The 21,510-nt window shown below is 44.1% G+C and overlaps 1 protein-coding gene across 4 annotated transcripts in view; it reads right to left on the bottom strand.

The window, feature by feature from the left end:
- SFMBT1 (Scm like with four mbt domains 1) overlaps positions 1-21,510 on the bottom strand; it is an 84,715-nt gene that overhangs the window by 25,279 nt on the left and 37,926 nt on the right. For 3 of the 4 annotated variants that reach the window (XM_068695111.1, XM_068695110.1, XM_068695113.1), the window contains exons 2-6: positions 12,360-12,516; positions 6,530-6,624; positions 1,937-2,177; positions 1,474-1,562; positions 335-581 (exon numbers count right to left, since the gene is read on the bottom strand). In XM_068695111.1, coding sequence (XP_068551212.1) covers positions 335-581; positions 1,474-1,562; positions 1,937-2,177; positions 6,530-6,624; positions 12,360-12,387 — 700 coding nt within the window. In that variant the 5' untranslated portion in view covers positions 12,388-12,516. Of the gene's footprint in view, positions 1-334; positions 582-1,473; positions 1,563-1,936; positions 2,178-6,529; positions 6,625-12,359; positions 12,517-13,132; positions 15,336-21,510 lie in introns of those variants that run through there. The other variant, XM_068695112.1, reaches the window with a different exon arrangement.

The following is a 21,510-nucleotide window of genomic DNA, read 5'->3' as shown; positions in this document are numbered from 1 at the left end:
CAGCAAAAGCTGCCATTGAGCAGTACCTCCCCACATACAGGAACACAAACCTACCAAAAATAATTGTAAAGGCCCCTTCCTCAGCTCCTCCCCTTCCACAAATAGGTGGAATGTTTTGACAGGCAAAACCATTTAGCAACATTTACACGAGTGGGTGAAAAGTCTTGTAGGACTTTTTACTGGTGTTTTCACTTACATTTCACTAGATACACTGGCAGATCACACACTGATTATGTGACCATTTATACATCCAGAATGCAGATTCAGGGCACCAAAGTAGCAGGAGTATTCTCAAACATTGCTCACCATATAAAAGATATAAGTTTTGAAGTACCTAAAGGTGGCTGCAGGTTATATCCATTCTGAGTCGCCCACCCTACTTGATGAAGGAAAGGGTCCAGGTAGAATATCCACTGGTCAAACTTGTCAGAATCCTCCAGCCCCTCGTATCGCAATTTAAGTCTCCCACCAACATTTTCTACCACATTGACAATCCAGGCTTCCAGGGAATCCCGGAAGTTTTGCAGTTCTAGTCGGGAGCCTGGTGCAATTAGATCCAATGGATTTTTCCCTCTGTGAAGCTGCAGAAAGAGAATAACAAGAACATAAAAGAAATTATTCTGTACAACAACAACAACTTCCAAATCCTGTATTTCCACTTTTGTTCTGTCCTTTATACACATTTATTTTGAATAAATCAAGTATCAACACAAAAGTAAAGAAAAACATGTCCCTTACTAACACAGGACAACAGAAACCAGCATTTAGAATCACTGGTGCTTGTATCAGAACTCCTGTACTGCCTGTAGATACAGTCACGCGTTTCACTTAAATGCTGTCTATTGCTTTCAGAAGTATTATTCCTTATATATACCAGGTTTGGAGCAAACATGAATTAATTCCTTTTAAAAACTGACTCATCTGGCATACAAAGATAAAAATTTTGTGCACTTTACCACCAGACATTGATAATTAAGTGATCAAGTATCATTCTAATTGCAGAGAATGATTTAACTTGCAATGTTACAAGATTAAGTGAAACTATAATCTGCCCGCTAGTAAAAACAAAAAATTAGTGAAAGGAGTCAGCTCAGACAGGGAACAGCCTGAATGCCAGATAAATAAAGGATAATTTCCCTAGAGCCATATGAAGGAGGACCAGAATAGGAGGAAGACTGAAACCTAAGGGAATTTGAAAACAGGTCTTTCTTCTGAGAGAATTAATAAATAGCACAGACAGTCCAAGCCTGCAGTGAAAGATATGTTTAAACACAACACTATCAAAATAAAATACTGTAAACAGGAAACACTACAGAGTGGAATTCTATGTTCAGCATCATACTACAATGTCTCCTAAATAAAAATAAAAAATAAAAAAAGAGGTGTTGAACTGACAATCTTAATAGGAGTTCCTTTAATAACAAAAGGCAAAAGCAAGACAAAAACCAAGATGCAGCACATTCAAACACTTACGCCCTCCAGCAGATTAGCAGGAGCACTGCATGCTCCTTTCAGTACTCGCTGAAGGAATTCCTCCTGGTCAGGTATCTTGTCCTTGATACCTAGTGAAAAATGAGGAAGAAAAACTGTGATACTTCCTGCCAGTTAAATATCATTTGGGCAACAAGACATTACCACACTACTGTGCTGTGTGATTCAGAAGAAGCTGCCACATGCTCATCAGTAACACCTCAAAAGAAGAAATAAAACAAAAAAACATTCTGTAAAGGAAATGACAAAGCCAGCAGGATTTGGAGGGTGATGATTAAGATAACCACAAGTCTCTGTGTAAATCTAAGTCCAATTCCGAAATTAAGCTAACAACTCTCTCTGGTGCAAGAGCAAAATCCAGAGAGAGTAAGCCATGGGATTTCGGGAAAAAACAGCAGATAACCCCACCTTGTCACACTCCCTCTTCTGCACATGGAGGCATTACCTTCAGGCACTTTGAGAATCTTCTTGTTTTGCTCACACCAGCCGATGGGGTGTAAATCAGCTGTCATGATATCGCACCAAAAGTCAGCCTTGCGATCTTCTCCGTAACCATCGTAGCGCAACAGGAGCAGCTGCCCACAGGTAGTAATGATGGTGGCTACCCAGTAGGTGTTCTGGTCGGACTTGACAGCTACTTCTAGCTTCATACCAGGGGCAAAACCATTCTGCAAACTTGTATCCACCTGAAGAGAAAGATCATCACACCTGAGCACCTCCCAGAAAACTTGATGGAACAACAGGGAGAGCAATTTAGACATAATCATTAGCAAGCCAAATGCCATCCAGCCTCTTTGGAGAAACATCTTCATCATGTTATGGGACCCAAATTAGACTGCACACAGAATCAGCATTAATGAAATCTCCTCCACACTTCAGAGTACTTTTCAACCTTCAATTAATACCCTGCAATGCATCTTCCTGTCCCAGACAGTACCTCCCCCATCACAGAAAGGCTTTCCAACTCACAGCTGGGCTGTCCAGCTAGACAGGGCTAAAAGTCAAACTCAGCAGCACAACCTTGACTTTTTGTGTTAAACTTTTTCTTCCGACCTCTTTGCACAAAGAGCCTACTTAAAGTATATACACCTGCTTTTTAGTGATGCCGCTCTCTGATACTGTGCTTGTTTAAGAAGGCACAAACCTGCCGAAATTGCAGAACAAGGACTTTTAATGTCTCTGTTAAAGAATTTAAATAATCCTGTGTGTGACACAGTTACATAAATTGCACAGATTAACAAAAACAGTATGCAGTTTTTCAGTAAGCTTACGTCTTGGCAATAGCTGAGTGCCAAATAGCGTATACACGCTGTGCATGTGCTCTGTGAAGGAGAGGAATCCAACTGCACGGTACTCAGATATTGAGATGTGAACTTCAGAAGGGAAGGCAAAACATTAAGTTCCTTGCATTCCTAGTTTCTGCCAGCTCAAAGACTCCTGCAAGGACAGAAGGATCCTGCCCTGCTCCCACTACGAAGTATTTCCAAGCTACGCTTAATGTCGTAGCCTCAGTCTTTATTAAACAACTAACATGTCAATTCCCTGCTCTCGGCCAAATGTAACTGGCTTTTTCTTTCTTTAATGGTCCCAAGTTCCATTTCCTCTTTGAATTAACTGCAAGAAAGGCTTTCAGTACGATGCAGATGTGGTAGATGTTTTCTGGGTTATTTATTACCAGTTCTGTGCTGACGGTTCAGTAACTGCCACAGCTATTATAGTCTCATCAGCCAGCACATACTGGTTTGCTAAAAATAAAACTAAGAGAACAACATCAGAACAAAAAGCATATGCCTCTGTTGTTAACTGTTCACATCCTTTAGGTTGATAACCCTCACTTAGAGAATCCCCTTCATAAAAACAAATCAGCGGGACCCAATAGCTGCAAGTCTTTCTGAAGCAGTATTACAGAGGTAATCTCTTTGAAAAGGCAATTGCCTTGCTGAAGAGATATTATTAAAGACTTTGGATTTCAATTCCCAAGAGACAGGTCATGAGCAACACAAGGCCCAAGGAACTAGGAAACCTGCACAGCTCTCTCTACCTGAACTTTCAGCTAAGCCTCGTGGCATAGAGAACTGTATTCAAGGAAACCAACAGCAACAGATGGAGCTTTCCCTGAAGTCAGGTACATTTTTCAAACGCTGTCATGTATGCTGCGGGTGGATACAGCAGAGACCAAGAAGTTAGCACCCTCTTCTGGCAGCTGGGCAAGACGACACCACAGAGGTTTAAAGCACAAAACTTCCTTCCTTTAGGCTGGATCACTGGGCAGGCTAGCTAGCAGGAGATGCTGTGCAGGAGCTCTGTCAACATTTTCTTCAGAGCAATGCGTTCAAGAGCAGCAGCTTGCTGCTGCACATCTGGCAAGCTGAGAGCTCCACCGAGCACCTGGCGACAGCTCAGCTTAGGCACCCTGATCCCCAGGCACTCCTTCCCATCAAGTACCATCCCCTACTTTGTGGCCCTTTGTGCTTGGACCAGGGAAATCTGATTCAGCTCAGGAAGAGAATGCTAAAGAACAGAGAAAATGTTATTAAAAGCATGCAAGAACACACAGCAAGCACATATCCTCAGTCAATGCTGAGCACTAACTTATTTTGTAATACATATTTGCACACACATACAAGTTGAAGAAGGGCATTCAAGTAGAGCATTAAACGGTTCCAAAGAAAGTTTACTTAGACATAGGGTGGGATAACAGCACTGGCATCCACTGCAACTCTGGGTTCCTAAACTCTGCCTCCTACTAGATTGTAAGCAAAACAATCCCTTGGATCTCAGTATTGTTTAATTTTTAAAGCGCAAACAAATTAAACATTAGACCATGTTTGATTTGAGAAAGCAGCATACATTTTGCAATGTGTCTTGCTCATAGCAACAGCGGAACATTCAAAATTAATATAAGCTCCCATTTGCAAGACTAGTTCTTTGCTAACACAGGCTGGGTTATTATGGGTTATGTTTTCCTGACTTGTGCATGTACTCTCCCTACGATGTGGGCGAGGCATTTCTCATCCACTGCTCATAGTGGAAGGCCAGTCACAGTCTCACTATTCCAGCATTTCAAAAGAACCAAACAAAAACCTTAAGCTTCCATTTAAAATTTATTTTCTTGTGCCAGCATTATTCTTCAACTTATTTTTTTCCTACTCTGCTTTTCTGAGAGCACAAAAGCTCCCTCCCAGCTCTCCTGAATCTAGATTATAGAAATCTGTTCTTCATGCCAAGCAACACACACTGCACAGACCGAGCTGCGAGGACCACCAGTCTCTAGCAGAGACATCAGTGCCTGGATGCCCTCTGCTGAAAATCTCTCCCCTGATGTATCCTGGAACTACACTAACGCTTTTACAGCAGAAATGCTGAACATGTGACCTTGCACCGTCGAACAGCAAGATCTAGGGGATGTGACTGCTGTAAATACCCTCCCTTCCCTGCTTGTCAGTTCTGTGTCAGCATTAACTTAAAACAATTTTCTTTTTGCCAATCATATTATGGAGAACATCAAAACTGGCCTCTGGACAAATTCTAGGGGAACTCTGCTCACCAGCGCCTGACAGTTCCCCTTCTGCTTTAACCCGCAGCCATCTATTTCCCTGCTCCTCCACGTGCCCCCTGCAGCTCTCCTGCCTGCATCCGTGTGCAGAGATGGGCCAGCCCAGCCCTGCTCCTCCTTGGATTTGCCCACAAGAGGGCACCCAAGGCAGCAGAAAGGACTGGGTGACACTGCTTTGTCCACACTCGCTCCCTAAAGCACTCTCCCCAGCGGTTATCGCTTAAACAAGCAAAGCCCTGAGGTGTTCTACACGTGTAAGGGATAATGACAATTAAAAACGTGGATATTTTTTTTTAACCTAATTGTATTGACCACAGCCACAGTGGTCAGACCTCTTGTTTGGCCAGGCTGAGAGGGCAAAGGGTGGCGTGCAGGGGTACCAAAGTCACCCAAGGTGGTCTCCTGCTGATTAACAAAACCGAGCTGTCACGTTAATACAGCTGGCCACTACTAAAAGGCTGGCATCACAATTTGTTTGTATAATGTCTGAGCTGTGAGCAGGCTTCTTTTAATGGAGATCAAGCAAGGCAAGGCACACCAAAGGAGCAGGCAGGCAGCACCTCTTGCTGCTGCTACAAAAGGCCACTGCTCCAACTTGATGCCACTCCTCAATGTGGGCTGTGCAAGCACCACTGCTAAGTAAGCTTGCTCCTGCTAGAACATTCGTAAACTAAGAAACAAAAACAATTGTAAGGTCTCTCCCCTCCACAAACGTGACACCTGAAAGCTTATACTCAGCAAAGAACTTAAAATTATAGTGTATGGAAGGGTCTCTGCAGAGCCTACATTTACTGTGGATCTTTGCCAATAACATAACTGCTGTATTTTAATAGATTCTTTAATATTTTGCAGCTCGCTTTCCCTGATGTCCTAGTACAGCAAGCCACACTTCAATTGTCATCCAATGTGACAGTGCAGTTCTGAAGTTTACCAACAAAGGACTTAAAGCATCCAAGGGCTTATCTAGACTTCATCCCATTCACTAAGCCTTGCAATCCTCATCAGTTTTCTAACTATTAAAGTCAAGTGTTCAACAGAGATATTGTTTTCTCCTTGGCCTCCTCGAGAACCATCATTAAAACTTCCTGTGAGAGCACATCTGAATTCTGCTGTTCGAGAACTATACAGCACCATTCTCTGAAGCGCAGCTACTCCACAGCAGTTTACTAGTAGAAATCCCCAAAGAGAAGATGCTGGCCAGTTCAGTCTTCATGAGAAAAAACAAGCTTATCCTCTGGTGCAGAAACGACAAGGGACCCCTTAACTTCCAGTACATGAGGATGGGATTATCCTGTGCTATGTACAAACAAGATGACGACAACAAGTAATAAAAAAAAGAAATTCCACATTTCTCATTACTCTAGGAAACGTGATTTTAGTTAGTCTTCCAGATTTCAGTGCATCAACTCATCAACCCTAAACATTCAGTGTATAAAAAAATGATGTAGGAAATGGTAAGTAATGACACAATCCCTTACTCACATGTTTAAAAGATCCATGAGGGGCTGCGATTGCTCCTGTGTCTTCTAGATACTCATCCCAATTGAATTCCATTTCTTCCACACCGGAACCAGCATCTGGAAGAGAAGCCAAACATCTTCTATCCAGCAACCCGTTGGCTAAAGTTTTGGCCTATCAAGAACTCCAGCAAAGATCACTTCTGAATGACTGACTATGTAAGCATGCAATGAACTCCAGTCATGCATTTCAACACACAAACAATGCTATTTCACCTTTTCTTGTATGTGAAGGGCACTGTAAGTTGGATTCAGTCTGACAAATAGCGAGAGCCTGAGTATTCTGGTTAAGCATAAATTGTTTATAAATCTACAGGCATAAGCCCTGTGTTTGTATCAATAAATATTTAGGAAGGGACTAAAAGTTCTGGGCACACCAGACCTTCAGTGGATTCAATTAAAAAAAACATCCAGGAAACAGATAAGACTCCCCTCTTAAAAAAAAAAAAAAGCAAGTATTTATTTCAGTGTTATAAGATGCCAAAAGCACAGAGAAGGATTCACGGTAGTTCTAAGAAAAGCAGCTCCAGACACAAGTGAAATCAAGAGCCTTCAAATTAGTCACTTAAAATACCAGCTCTTAAGGTGCAACAGCTTCTTCAGAGCAAGAAAACCTCATTTCTGGATGTATTTAAACCAGAACGGGCTAAAACCACTCAAGCCATAGTTGTGCACTCACTCATGCTGTCAGGGAAGAGAGCAGCTGTAGTGTGAGCCACACTCTACAATTTAGTCATATTTTCTATCAGCATTATCACATCTGTCCCTCCACCCATGGTCTCCCCTTCAGTGCTTGGCTCACTTCCCTGCTCTCTTTCCCATTCCCCTTTTTCTCTAACGTGTAATCCACGTTCCTGGGAAGTCACTGCAACCAGAACAGTTTGGATTTTACTCCCCAGTTTTGTTCACTGCACAGCCCCAGTTTTTTTTTTTTTTCCCTGCAGGCACAGGGCGGGATGACAAGGGAGGCTTCACTTTTAGACTGGTTCTACAGTCAAACCACAGCTGTCTTTGTAAATGAAGATGAGAGATGCTCATCTCTCTGTACCAGGAAACTTGGGGCCACATTTACATGGGAACATAGAAATCCGAGTGTGGCCAAAGTGTGGGGAGAGCTCAGCAAAGGTTACACGATGCTAATGTTCCCGATGCTCTCACTCTTAGGATAGGTGCCAACTCTTCTTTCGAGGAGCAGTAATGTGAGTAGGAAACATTAAGTGTCCCAAAAAAAAAAAAAAAAGGATGAAATGCTTTCACATTCCCAAATCAGAGCCACGGGCATGCTGAAAATCTGCTAAGAATGCTTCACGACACTTCTTATTCCTTGAATAGAGGGGGGCAAATATTTGCCCAGAAGTCTGAGCTACTTTAAATCATCTAAAAATCATCTAAATCATCTAAAAAACCCCTAAATTCTCAGGGTATGGTGTGTTCATTTTCTCTTCAAATGAACGTTAAGCTCATCTTTGACTTTTCATTGGAATTCTAGGAATGTTTCCCCAAATTTAAAAATGCACCTTCAGATAACTTTTGTTTGATGATGACAGTATCTGTTTTAAAAGCAGCTCATTTGCTCCCGATTCCACTTTCATTTTGCTATTTTTAAACCAACAGAGCTGCTTCTATTGGCCTTTCACAAGCCTGAGAGCTCAAAAAATTTGGAGCTTGAGGATCATCACCAATTTTAGAGGATAATTTTGAACTTACTGCAGAAACAGACTTGGAAAAGGACAAAAGCAAGTAACTCAAAAGCAGGTACCTTGGTTTAACATATTTTGACGGAGTAGAGAGGGTAAGTTGCAGAACACAGCAGTTTGCAAACTAGGGTGCAGCTGAGCCAAGTTTTGGCTGCAAGTCATTCGAAGGAAAATATAACCACATTGAAAAAACAAAGTAAGGCTTCTCAACTCATTAAAACAACATTTTACTTTAACACAGCCATCAAAATGGTTAAGTTTACAGCTGGTGAGCCAAAGTGGGAAGAAACATCAGCTTGAACAGAACATTTATGGTCAGGCAAGCCTCAGAACCAACTTGCTCGGACTTTGCACCGCTCGCCCTTTTCCTCCTTAGCACAAGGCTGCTGGACAACAGCAACAGCCCGGCTCCCATCCAGCCCCCCAAGCCCTGCGCTGCGATGTCTAAGCATACTGCTCTGCTAGGAGAGAAGCAAAGCAAAGCGACCGCTCAGTGAGGTTTAGCATGCTGGAGAGCCAGGCAGATTCAGCTGGGAGTACTGCCGGGACGGCTCCTGCCTTGCCGAGCCTTCAGTAAGGCGGGATCATCAGATAGCTGTCTGAGGGGCAGTTAAGCTCCTTAAATGAGGCACAGGTCACTTAACACACTGAAAGGGTCAATTAGTAACTTATGTTGCCACTTAATTGCCACAAGGAGCTCCCAGAAAGCCTGCTTGAATGCCGCTCCTGCTACCCTTTTGCCTCTAAGTAGGGTCAAAACCAGTTCCCAAACTGATCAGAGCTATCCCAGGTCCTTTTCACGCCGCTAATCCCCAAGCCCTGCAACCCGTGTGTTTTCCTACCTCAAAGAGCTGTTTCCTTCTAGGTCTGCGATGTGGGGAGAAGGGCTTGGATCGCTTCGTACCCCTCGATGGCCAAACCTGACCAGCACACCCAGAGCTTCTCTTGAAACTAGTCTGAGGAGGCAGGCCCAGCTGATGGCCTTGTCAAGCTATGGGATATCGACTCACTCAGTGCTGTGCTCGCCAAATCAACGTGGAACACGACCAGCTCGTTGGATCCAGCTCCCAGCAAAAACACTCCACGGTGTTTCACAGAGCGAGAATTGTGTTTTAGTTATGGAATAGCCACATGGTAGGACTACAGAAAATGAGAAAAATCTCAGAAATCCACTACCTATTTTTCTACATCCAACTGCAGAAACACTCCAAAAGTGGGGCAAAGCACACGCTCTCCAGCAACTCACGTGCTGGAAAGCTTGGAGTCAGAATCCAGTTGCTTTTCTGCTTTCACTGGTAGGATGCTTGCAGCGGAGCATGGCCCTCTTTAAATCACATCTTTGATCGGGTCCACTGCCAGATTGTGGCAGGCCCTACTGCACAGCTCCGTTGTGCTGGGTTAGCAGATGCTGGGATACGCAGAGGACCAGTTTAATGAAGCTGCATTCCTGAGGGGCCGTACATCTGTATTAAACATCCAAATCAATCCGAGTTCAAACTGCCCAGCAAACCTCTTCTATTTACACCAGCAACTCAATTCTACTGTGAGAAAACTTGTAGATTAGGGTGACGGATGACAACAAGCAAAAATGTGTTTTATCCATTTAATCTTAAAGCACAGTTTGTTAAGTAGTGCTGTAGCTGAGTACATGTATGTATGTTCTCTCTTCCTCTCCATATCCTTAATTGCTTGTGAGTCCTAAACAAGCTCTGCTTTCCACTACGGAACAGGACATATTCTTCTATGTTAGGCAGGAGATTGAAGCACACACTAGTTCAGTGGCAAAGCACAACCTTGGCACAGGCAGGGAGAGAAACCAGGTGTGATTCTTATCCCTGTGGCCTCGCCATACAACTAGTTTTTTTGAGGAAGACTTTCAAATCAAGCTATCATATTTGTAAAGTAAAATCTGAGAGGTGTCCTACAGAGCTTCTGAGGAGAATGCACACTCACTCTGAAGGTCCGAAAATGATAAGAATATTCAAAGTTTCCTGGGTATGTACACCCCTTCCTATTTATCACTATTTCTACTAGCATTATTTTCAACATCTACTCTTCCTTTCTGGACTTAAATATGAATTATATCCTGTTGCTCTCTGACACATACATGTAGAGGAAGAATACTGAATTGGAATACTTAATATTCCACTACAAGACGGTAGTGGAATATTAAGGGCATGAGCACTTAAATATACCTACAGTGGAAGCAGCCTACACCAGACTGTCTTGATCTTTGGACTGGAGTTAAACTCTCAGTGCAAATAACTTTCATGTATCTTTAATGTGATTGAGTTGAAAAGAGTCACATTGGACATTTAAGTACATCACATCGAAGTCTAAAAGACCTTCAGTTAAAGCTAATCTAAAGGTTTCTCACGCTGAAACTTAGATGTATTTAAATCTGATTTTAGTAACAGTTAATCTTTGCCTTCTATACTAGCTGCAAGGCTATGAATAAATAAAGACAGGTTAGAATTTCATCAGCTGAGGAAGACTGTGACAAGAATGAAAGTTGTCTTTCCCACAGAAAGACAGTGGAATCTCCAAAACCTGCTAAAAGTCATCAGCTGGAAGCATGGCACCAGTCAAAGGAGGGAGTGAACATTCCAGTAGGGGTTGGGACTGGTCTAAGACTGGTCACTGCAGAAAACACTAGCCAAAGGTGCAACACCAAAACACTGTGCTTATGCTTACGTGGTGAGCATTTGCTGGAAACTGCCTTCGCACTGAGCAAGTAAAGCTCTCTTCAGTTATCATCTGCTTTTCACAGCCACCTGTACTCAAACCAGACACTAAAAGGATGCTCAGGACAATACCTGTTCAGCAATTACAAGAAACAGGGAGCCCTTCATGGCAATTCTGTACGCAGGCAGAGAGGACTGGGTGACCTCTGCTACTTTTAGAGGAAAATGGAAGCAATTCAATATAGGTTTTAGTACAGATCTGTGTGCCATCAGCCTGTGAACGCCTTGCTGCTGACCACATATACATCTCCTTACTGTACACAACCTGACAGAAGTTAGCACTTCCCAGTAGCAAAGGAAACTGCATTTGCATGTGCCTGGAGACATTCTGCATACTTGTGCATGCTGCTTTTTTTGCTTATTTGAGAATATAATGTTGACAACAACCTGAGTGATTGGCTATAATTAATAATCAAAAAGCCCGTTTCAGCATCAGATAGCAGGTGTTAACATTCTGCCAAAAACACTGTAGATTAAAATCATGTTTAACATTTTGTCAGTAACACAGCAATCAGACTTCCATAAAGTAGAGGTACAAAAATTACCAACTGTGAATTGTCCTGCGAGAAGGGCTGCTTGTCAGACAAGTATCAAAGGAAAATAATACTCTGCAAAATCCTAACCAAATGGTTTATGTTGGTAACTACAAATAGAAATGTACTTCTCATTAACTGTCCCAACACTGCACTGTGGGTAGGGACTTTCTCAGGAGAAGGAACAAACTGGCATTGAAGTCAGGAAAACAGATGGTCCCTGTGCATACAACCTAAGAACTCTGTTTCAGAAAGCTGCTAGTATCCCCAGCCGTCCCAGACAGACATTCTCCTCAGCCTGGTGCTTCAAGATGAACCAAAACCTGAGCTAATGTGTCATAATATACCACTCTGCAGCGGGTTAGGAGCTGATGTCCCAAGCCCATCAAAGGGAGCAGCAAGGAAGATCAGAAAACCAGGACAGATTACAACAGCACCACACGGCTTCGATTATCTGACTCCTTAAACCAGCAGCACAACCCTGTGAGAATATTAAGAGCAACATGAAGGCACACGAGGACAGAACAAGATAACATTAACCACTTTGACAGGCAAATGCCTTAAAATAGTAGCGATAAGCTCATCTTATGCTGGCATCACGAAGGGGAAAGACACAGCTTCTTAGAAACATAATTACTAGGGTGGGTCGGATTTTGTTCTCCTTTAAGCCAATGATACACCTTGCTTTTGAAACAGAGCGATACCAAACTTAAGCTTAGTAGTCAGAATGTAACCCGCAGTAACTAAAATTTGAGCTTGCCCCACTTTGCTTGCCAAGTATTTTGAGACCCTTTAGCCCCAGAGCTCCACCACTCTATTACCTGCATCATACTGCTGTTCTCCATTCATCTCCACAGTAGCCCAGTGGTTATGCCAAGCAGCCAGAAGCAGGGGGATCCGAGGCTGTCACAGTTTGGTGGTCATGAGTTGCCTCCCACTTTCAATCCTGCTGGCAGCCACGACATTCAAGAAGAGATCCTGAAAACAAAACAAAACAAGAAGTTAGGGATGAGTGAATTAGAAAATGCTATTGTAGATATCTTGGCTATAATTGAAGAACTAGAAAATAGCACTCTGGATGCAGTCCAGGTACTACAAAAGGAGGTAACAAGTTTGCAAAAATAGTACTCCAGAATCGAACGGCATTAGATTTATTGCTAACCTCACAAGGAGGAGTGTGCATTGTAATTAGTGCTAGTTGCTGTATGTATATAGATAAAATGGGACGAATTTAACTGATCTTAAAAATATTTGGGGAAAAAAAAACTACAAGATCCTACATAGAGTAGCTCAAGATGACACTTCCTGGGGATTTAGAAACATTTGGGAGAAATGAACTTCGTGATTACCTGAACGGAATTAGCTCACACAACTATTTGTTGGCATTGTAATAATAATGGCATCGTGTATCTGTCATTCCCTGTGACATCTGAAGAAGAATATCGCACCCTGATGTTGGAAAAACTCAAGAGTGGGGGATGTGAAGAGGTGCAAAAACAACAATAGGAGTAAGAAAAGAAGAGGGGGGAGTTGTGAGAAACAAAGTTGTGTTTTTGCAATAGAAGGTGGTTTTACAGTGGAAAATTCCACTAACCTTGCATATTCAAAAGTGATTAAGTGGCACAGCAGTGGGGAGTATGTTAAGCAGATAAGGGGAAGGTCCCACTGTCCCAGAATAAGGAGGCTAGCTAAGAAGAACAAGATGAGCAGTACAAAATCAGTAAAACCAAAAATCACGGGCCCTCTGGTCACAAGGGAAGAAGGAAAAAAAAAAAAAAAAAAAGGAAGAGGAGGAATTAACGGTTGGTCAAATCACATTGTACATATGTGGTATAAAAATGCGTCGAGTAGGTTGGGAACCTGTCGTACTCAGCCAGTAAGGAAACAGGGGAGAAATCAGGTGTCCGGTAAGAGGGAATATAAGGTTATGATAAAACTTTTACTGTGCGCTCTTACTTACAGGACACCCACCATTGCAATCACGAATAAAATAGCTTCAAAAAAGATCTTGTCTCAGAAAATTTGTGAGAAAAATCTCAGTATCTCCAACGAACACAGCCCCTCTCCAATCTAATACTCCTCTTTGCCAATAGAGCCCCGAATTGTTTTGGTGACAGCAGGACAAGAAGAAACGCGCAGTCTGTTTTGACAAACCCACCCTACAAACAGAGAAGCCGTACAAGCATAGATGGCTGAAGCATTTAACATCTTCCCATGTTAGCCCTAATCCAGAAGCTATCGTTCTGCAGAACATGCCAGAATGGCACATGTAAAAAACGAGAAATACCCCAAAGGTGGTTGGTTTTTGCACCATGGATTCACTACACACACATGTGCACACACACTGGGTCTCACAGGCTGAAGCTATTCTTGCTCTTGATGCACACCGGGCAAAAATAACCTGTTTTGAAGTTATCAGGTTAAAGCAAACACAGTACAGATGGCAGAAATACGCTCCGAAACATTTTGTCATTAGAAGCCATAGCTTTCAAACCGTTACTGCAATTCCTATGAGCAATTAAATCATCATTTCATTATTACTTGTAGAAACTGAAAAAGGACAGGTCTAACCCAATACAAGTGGTTTTTACACCTGGGCATTTAGCCCTGGAAACAAATTATTAGCTTAAAAATCATTAAAAAAAATATCTTCAAATGTCCTTTGCATTTCTGTTGAACGCCTGGGAAGCACCTTGTTTTCCTTTTTAAACAATGTACCAGAAATGATGGAAACTTTTAAAAACAAAGGCTGCATTTCTCACCCAAACACATTTTGAGTAACTATGGTTTACAAGACAGAAGCCTCAAACATCTGCAAGTCTTAAATTGTCCTGAGTTGTGTACACCTGGCGTGTCTATGAACACTACTTGATAATCCCTAGAGAGGTTGGTTGGTTGTTTTTTTCCAAGGTTTAAAAAGAAAGAAAACAACAGTAATTTTCCCCCTGCTATAGCATGGGCAAATCCCTAAAAACCACAAGTAGCCTAGCAGATGGAACCAAAACCTTCCTTCAAAATGAGCACCACAAATAGGTGAAAGATTCTGCACGGTGAAAGATTCACCTTTTAGAGGTGCCACTGTGATTTCCCTTCTGAAGCTGTAACTGGACTGGACACAAGGTAGCTATCAGTGACTAAAGATCATTTTCCATCCAACTACAACTGCTTGCAGACTTCAGGCAGCTTTACGCAGGCTGCAGTTTCATTTGTATTGTCATTCAAATAAGCAGACTGTGAATTACAGCTGGTCTGAAAAAAAAAATCTAACAGCATGTTTTTTCCTTTGAAAATTTGTCTGCTTGTTAAAAATTGAAGTGTTTTGAAGAAGCAGCTCTGTGAAAGGGAAGTTGAGGAGGCCAGCTCGCCCGCCCCATCGCTCAGCAGTCTATCAGGGTGACCAGAGAAGGCAGCTCCCGTAACGCCAGGCTCGGGGACGGAAGGGGCAGTGGCACTGTCGCTTGTGATAGCAGTATCTTCAGGCTCTCAGGGTCTGTGTGCAAAGCAAGTTCTTAAGGATGCATCTCCCTCGTTTCGATGCAGAGAACTTGGAAAGAAAACCAAAGGGGAAGAAAAAACCTCTCCAAAAGTAGAATCATAAAATATCCCAAGTTGGAAGGGACCCATAAGGATCATCGAGTCCAGCTCCTAGCTCCACACAGGTCTACCCAAAAATTCAGACCACGTGACTAAGTGCACAGTCCAAATGCTTCTTAAACTCCAACAGGCTCAGTGCCATGACTACGTCCCTGGGAAGCCTTTGCCAGTGTGCAACCACCCTCTCAGTGAAGAACCTCTTCCTGATGTCCAGCCTGAACCTCCCCTGTCACAGCTTGACACCATTCCCAGGGGTCCCATCGCTAGTCATCAGAGAGAACAGATCAGCGCCTGCCCCTCCACTCCCCCTCATGAAGAAGCTGCAGGCCATGGTGAGGCCTCAGCCTCCTCTTCTCCAGGCTGAACAGGCCCAGTGCCCTCAGCCGCTCCTCATACGTCTTCCCGTCTAGGCCCTTCACCATCTTGTAGCCCTCCTCTGGACACTCTCCAACAGTTTCACGTCCTTTTTGTGCTGTGGTGCCCAGAACTGCACACAGTGCTCGAGGTGAGGCCGCCCAGCGCAGAGCAGAGCAGGACAATCCCTGTAAGTGGAGGATTTCTGTGGTGTAATTGTGAAACACTTGAGTGTAGCAGGCTACAAATGCTGTTGTGCTGAGCGTGATGGTGGAGTGTCCAGGTTGCTAGATGGCCGCAGGTCCAACCAAACTCCAGTCAGGTGTTAACTCAAAGGGAGATGCCGAAGCTGCTCTGTAGACCGAGCTTGTTTTTGGCATGAATTTCAGGGAACTGCAATGCAAAACACTGAGAGGCCCAGCTGGGCTTTCCTGCATGCAATACCGTGAGCTTCACACACACAAAAGTAAAACAAAAACTGGAACAGAACGGAGAAATATCCATCGACACTGCTCAGTGGTGTAGGAAGTTCTCTGGAACCAACAACTTGAAAATGTCCATTACCAAGTGAGGAACAAAAATCTGTGCACGTGCAAGCCCGAGTATCTCATTAAGAGCTCCTTTCAAATGGGGCATTCTGTGACAAAATCCTACCACGTACAAGATATTTATACAGCTTTATTCTTTACAGTTTCAGGAATGCTACTGGACAGAGCTCAGCTGCCAGTTTTTGCTGTACTGCTCCCAACCTGCTCTTCCCCAGCTCACAAAGTCTGGGTTTGGACACACAAAGCTATCAGTTGACTCCCAATTCTGCTTTGTCTCTATGAGCAATTTACTGAGAAATTAAGCAGAGTTTAAGAGAAATAAAGCAATTTCCAACAACCACCACCTGTTTCTTACGTACCTGCCTTCCATGCTCTCAGGACAGCACTGTGCAGGAAAGCCAAAGCCATGAGCGCCCTTGCTGAAGGTGGTTTCCCTCTGCAGACAGATTTGATCTAAACTTCTAGCACTAGAAGATTAGGTTGCTGGTAACCTGCATGATGCTTGGCACACAGTGAAGACCCAACCAACACACTTTGTATCATTAATCAAAGTATTTCTTGGTAATGACCTATAGGAATTCTATCAGCTGGCACTCTGCTAAGCCGAAACAAAGGCAATGCTGTGAAAAAAACTAGTGAAGCACAAAGCCCAGCAAATTTGGGGATGTATCACAGGTTTCTATCAGTAAAACCCTGGCAAAGTACCCTTGAAATTTAACTGAAATTAAGATATTGTTCATTTATGGTATCCAGCTCCCAGTTAACTTCTAGAACTAAACTACAAGACGTAAAACTAGTTTGTTGTTGTTGTTGTTTACAATGAGGAAATATTTAAACACCCCCAAAAATTAAGAGGCTGTTTATTTAGAAGATGCCAAATCCTGGCAGCTCCTGTTGAAGTTGATTGATATTCTGACCAAGTTGGGTGGTTATTCAGGATTTCATAAGCAGCACTGGTATTTTATGTACACAACATTGAGAATACTTGCAATTAGCAGCCACCATGGCTGATGCTTGCAGTTTGGCACCCCAAAGATTACCTTTTGATAAACCTCGAGGGGAGGGGAACTCAAGTGCCGCTGGAACAAAGCTGATTTGGAAATACTTTGGACTCTTCAGTCTCACTTCTGCATTTCAAACCTCCTTTCAGCACATGAAATATTCAGATGTTAGCAACTGGAGGCAGCATTAAAAACAGTTACAGTTCATTAAAGCCAGATGGCTCACTTGAATATGAAAAGAAATCAAACATAAGTTGGATGTTGAATTAAAGTAAATCAGCTGGTGTCTGAGGCTTAATATTATTTTAAAACAAAGGCGCATGAGACAACGGGGACATGCGATACTCCTAGGGACCAGGGAAGAAGCTACAGAAGGGATCAGGTTTCAGCACATTCCTTCATGCAAAGGCATCCAGCAAAATCTCCTTCAAAACCCGGTGCCTGCACAGGGGGAGCCTCACTCCACAGAGGCAGGCAGGAAACCTGCTGCAGAGCTCTGTCAGAGCAGGGGAAGAAGTTCTTCAGCATCTGAAACCTTCAGCTCAGCCACTGAGAAAATCTTCTGCCAAAGCAGGACCAAAAGAAAAGGTCCTTTTAGTTATCCTGGGAGCATACCCTGGAGTGGGGAGGGGAGGATTCACACATATATACCTGTGCTTTCCTACTTCACAGATATACTAATTACATATTCCTTATGAGGAGACAAAGCATACGCACTTCATCTAAGGCTTTCTACAACAAATTCTTTGTTGTCAGACTCATGCCTGTGGTTTAGCCATGCCCTGCTCAGCACAGCTTCTGATTAGGCCCAGTGTTCGCAGCGGAGATTCTTGCTGGCATTTCAGCAGAGAAACCACGCGGGACAAAAGCAGCCCTCTGCTACACCCTCCTGTCCGAAACCCATTCGGAAGGAACAACACTCAGCACAAAGCAGGGGCAGGCGAGTGCCCAGCAGCAGCAGCCTTTCTCGGCGTGCAGTTAGAAATAGGAAACAACCAGGAGTGCTTACGCTTCCTTGTGCACAGTGACCCCTTCAGTGATTATTCCCAATTCATCTTACTAATGCACGAGTTCATCGTAAAAGCTTTTCTGTAGTTAAGATCTGTATCTATCTCCTATGACACAATTAGCTGGGTGGAGAGACTCTTCCTTCACGGGCAGGAAGGTGTGCACCAACAGCACACCAGTGAGCCCAGTATCACTGCTGGGGTGATCTGGCACGTGGTCCCAGGCTGGGAAAGGCAGCTTCATGGCTTTTTTTTTTTTAGAAAAAAAAAAAAAAAAAAACAACTCTTTTCCCTAATCTAACATCACTGCAGGCAGTCATGACAAGGCACCAGCTGCCTCACTGGCTGCACGATGGGGCTGGGGTGCCACGGGAGAAGGGGGACACGCTGGGATCAGGGACCTGCACACAGCGGGTGCTCCCTCACCACACGCCTTATCGACATGGCCACAGATCGAAGCTGGCTGAAATGCAGCTGCGTGGGGTCTCACTGAGGAGATAAGCTCTGCGGAGAACACAAGCCCTCATGAGGACATGTTCACACTCTGCAAGGACAAAGGGACTCCAGCCCGACAGAGCCCCTGCTAACGGTCACCGATAAGAGAGCCAAAAATCCCATAGGACCTTCTAGGATGACAGCTTCTTTTGAAGTGTTTCTTCTGAAACAAGCTTTCTCCTGTCAGCCTTGTATTTAAGCAGTAGAATTTGTTCAACAGAATTATAAAGCACAACCAGAACCCAACATAACAAACTACTTTAGGTAGGAGCCAACTTTATTTTCAGTCCACTCGCATGTGCAGTACTTGATTTCCCGTGACCATTTTTACACAACTCATTACAGGTATAGCGGTGAGGTTCGTATCACAGTAGCTGCCAACTCCTTTTGTTAGTATTTTCAGCACAAGACAAAAGAAAGATACCCAGAAAGCAAATCTGTCAATCAGAACCAACATCTCCAGCACTGAAGGAAACTTTCAAGCAATCAGCTACAAGGCTGCTCAGTGCAGGTTTCATTCCCTCGCTTGCAACAACACACGAACAGTACAGAAACACCCAAATCTCCTGAATTAGAGGTCAGTGTTTCCTGGGAACAGCCACATTCTTTTTGGGGAAATTGCCAAGGCCAGGTAGCCCACTGCCCTTTCAGCAGGACACTGCCAGCTACAGGCACAGCACGTCAGCAGGAGGCATTTGCCCTCTGAAAAATCTCATCCTCAAAACCAGGACTGAAAGAGGCAAAAGCAAGCAAATATTTAGAACAGCCTTCAGTAGAAGATACCTTTTGACAGTAGAAGATCTGTGACGGTAAGGAATCATTTAAAGTTCACGGATCAGCAGAAGTCTGCACAACCACCTCGGTGACATCCGGACAAACAACTCGCTTGAACCTCACAGGGCTGCTGCCGAGGCGCTGCTCGCTCTCCTTTCCCCTGTCCAGGATTGTTTCACTCCATCCACGCCGTGCACAGCAGGCACAAAACCAGCCCCCCTGGCTAACCAGCCACATGGAGCACAATTCTTGCTCCTTGTGTGTTTTATGATTCAACAACCACAACCGCACTTCTCTAAGCTCCTGTTCTTCTGTGCATGCTTCTTCTGTTTTGCTGTTTTTCTGTGCACACAGCACCAGAGGGCCCATATGCAGCTTTCAGTGAGGATGGCCACGCTCTCCAGTTCTTTGCTTGGGAAGCACAGCATTCTGCATACTTGCTTTTATGCCTTCTTTCTCTTCTTGAGCCTCATCCTCCTGCCATTCTCCCTGCTGGGAGCCATAGCAGGGATCCTGCTCTTCCAAGAAGGGGTCTCCAGGTCGCTAGGTTTGGGGCAAGCTCCAGGTTCTCTAAGCCTTGCAGAGTCAGGACAGGGTTTAAGACGTTTCTTGTCCTTCAGTCTTCTCTTTAGTCACCGTCAGTTGAAAGCCCAGCATTTACAGATTTTCCAGCCATCAGCTCTGTAAGCAAAGTACTTCACAAGCACATGCTTCCCTAGTGTCTGACCGTCTGCGAACAAAAGACAAAGTGTGAGACATCTCACTAGCTCCAGTTTATGGTGGAATGTCGATTTTCTCAAGCCATTTTAAATGCTGTCCCATGACTAGCAAAACACAATTCTAGTTTTCTTTCCTGTGAAAGCCGCTATCAGCCACAGATCCCTTAGCTCAGCACTCTTAGCACACTCTAAATCTCTCCAAGACAGCCCTGCAAAGCCCAGAATATCGACTACATATAGGCAAAATAGTTTGATGCTTCTCTAACAAAGAAATAAAACCGCTACCAATGTCACTAGCTGCTGTTGTTGTACCAAGTCACAGATGTTGAAGAAATTTTCCTGTCCAATACAGATGGAAACTTTGGGTGGACTTCCAGTTCCAAAATGCACCAAATGCAGCCATCAGCAGCAATTTGGGCTCACACCATGCTGCGTGCTGTCCACATGAAGGCAACTACAGCACTGCAAGCACCCACGAAGGGAGCTCGGGTCAGCCCGCGCAGAGCGCGCTGCACAGCACCGCTACGCTCCTTTGCAATAACGCACATGTCTTCCTGTCCCAAGAGCTTACTAAAAACCCTTCTCTTTCTGCCAGCTTCCTGGGGTTTGCCCCAGGATGTGAGCAGAACACCAAATGCTGGGATTTGCTGGAAGCAGAGCAGTAAGTTACCGACACGCATTTAAAGCATCGCTTCTTCAGGCGCAGATGCCCTCAGGTCCTGGAGAGGCACCCCTACGAGGCGCTGACAGAGCAATGCCCCAGCAGCATGTCCTGACCCTTGAGCAGAGGCTTTGCACTGGCTGCAGCGAAGGAGAGAGACCTGCATGCAGGTCCCTGTCCCTGCATGCAGCCGAGGCGGGCAGCTTGCTGCGCCAGCCAACTTCTGCAGGAGCCCCTCATGTCAGGCTAGGAGAGCAAATTGCTGGGTTTGCACAGACCAAGAAACAAAAACCTGGCAGCAGACGGAAAGGTTGCAGCCCTGGTAATCCTTTCTGCCTCAAAGACGTGGAAATGTTGTATGTGCATGTGCATTTTTATTAGCATAAAAATGTTTAACGGAGGAAAGGAGAGTCCTTTTGTCACAAAATGGGATCGAGGCTTGTCCACTTAACCTTTTAACAGGGCTATTAGTCCACCATAGAATAAAACAACAATCTATTTAACCCAAGTCCGCTGATGCAACATTTGGCATTTATCTTCTTTCACTGAGGCTGTATGAATTTACATGATTTTTCCAATCCCAACACCTGCCCGAGGTCCAGTTGCTCCTGACCCTCAGCGGAGCACCACCAGCTGTGGAACGCACTTATAACTGGGAAGGCTGGTTAATAAATGTTAAAATGCTCAGCTCCAGCTAAACAAATGATGGGATCTGTCTTTCCAATCCGTGCTGTGCTACCCAGCTGGTAAGGCCATCTCTGCGGGGCTACACATTAAGTCCAGGTGAAAATGTGGAAGTCACTGCTCCCAGCAAACTCA

The sequence above is a fragment of the Anas acuta genome, chromosome 11 (genome assembly GCF_963932015.1).
Source record: "Anas acuta chromosome 11, bAnaAcu1.1, whole genome shotgun sequence".
Taxonomy (NCBI): domain Eukaryota; kingdom Metazoa; phylum Chordata; class Aves; order Anseriformes; family Anatidae; genus Anas; species Anas acuta.
Note: the sequence above shows the minus strand (reverse complement) of the source record. Positions and strands in the feature narration are given on the sequence as shown.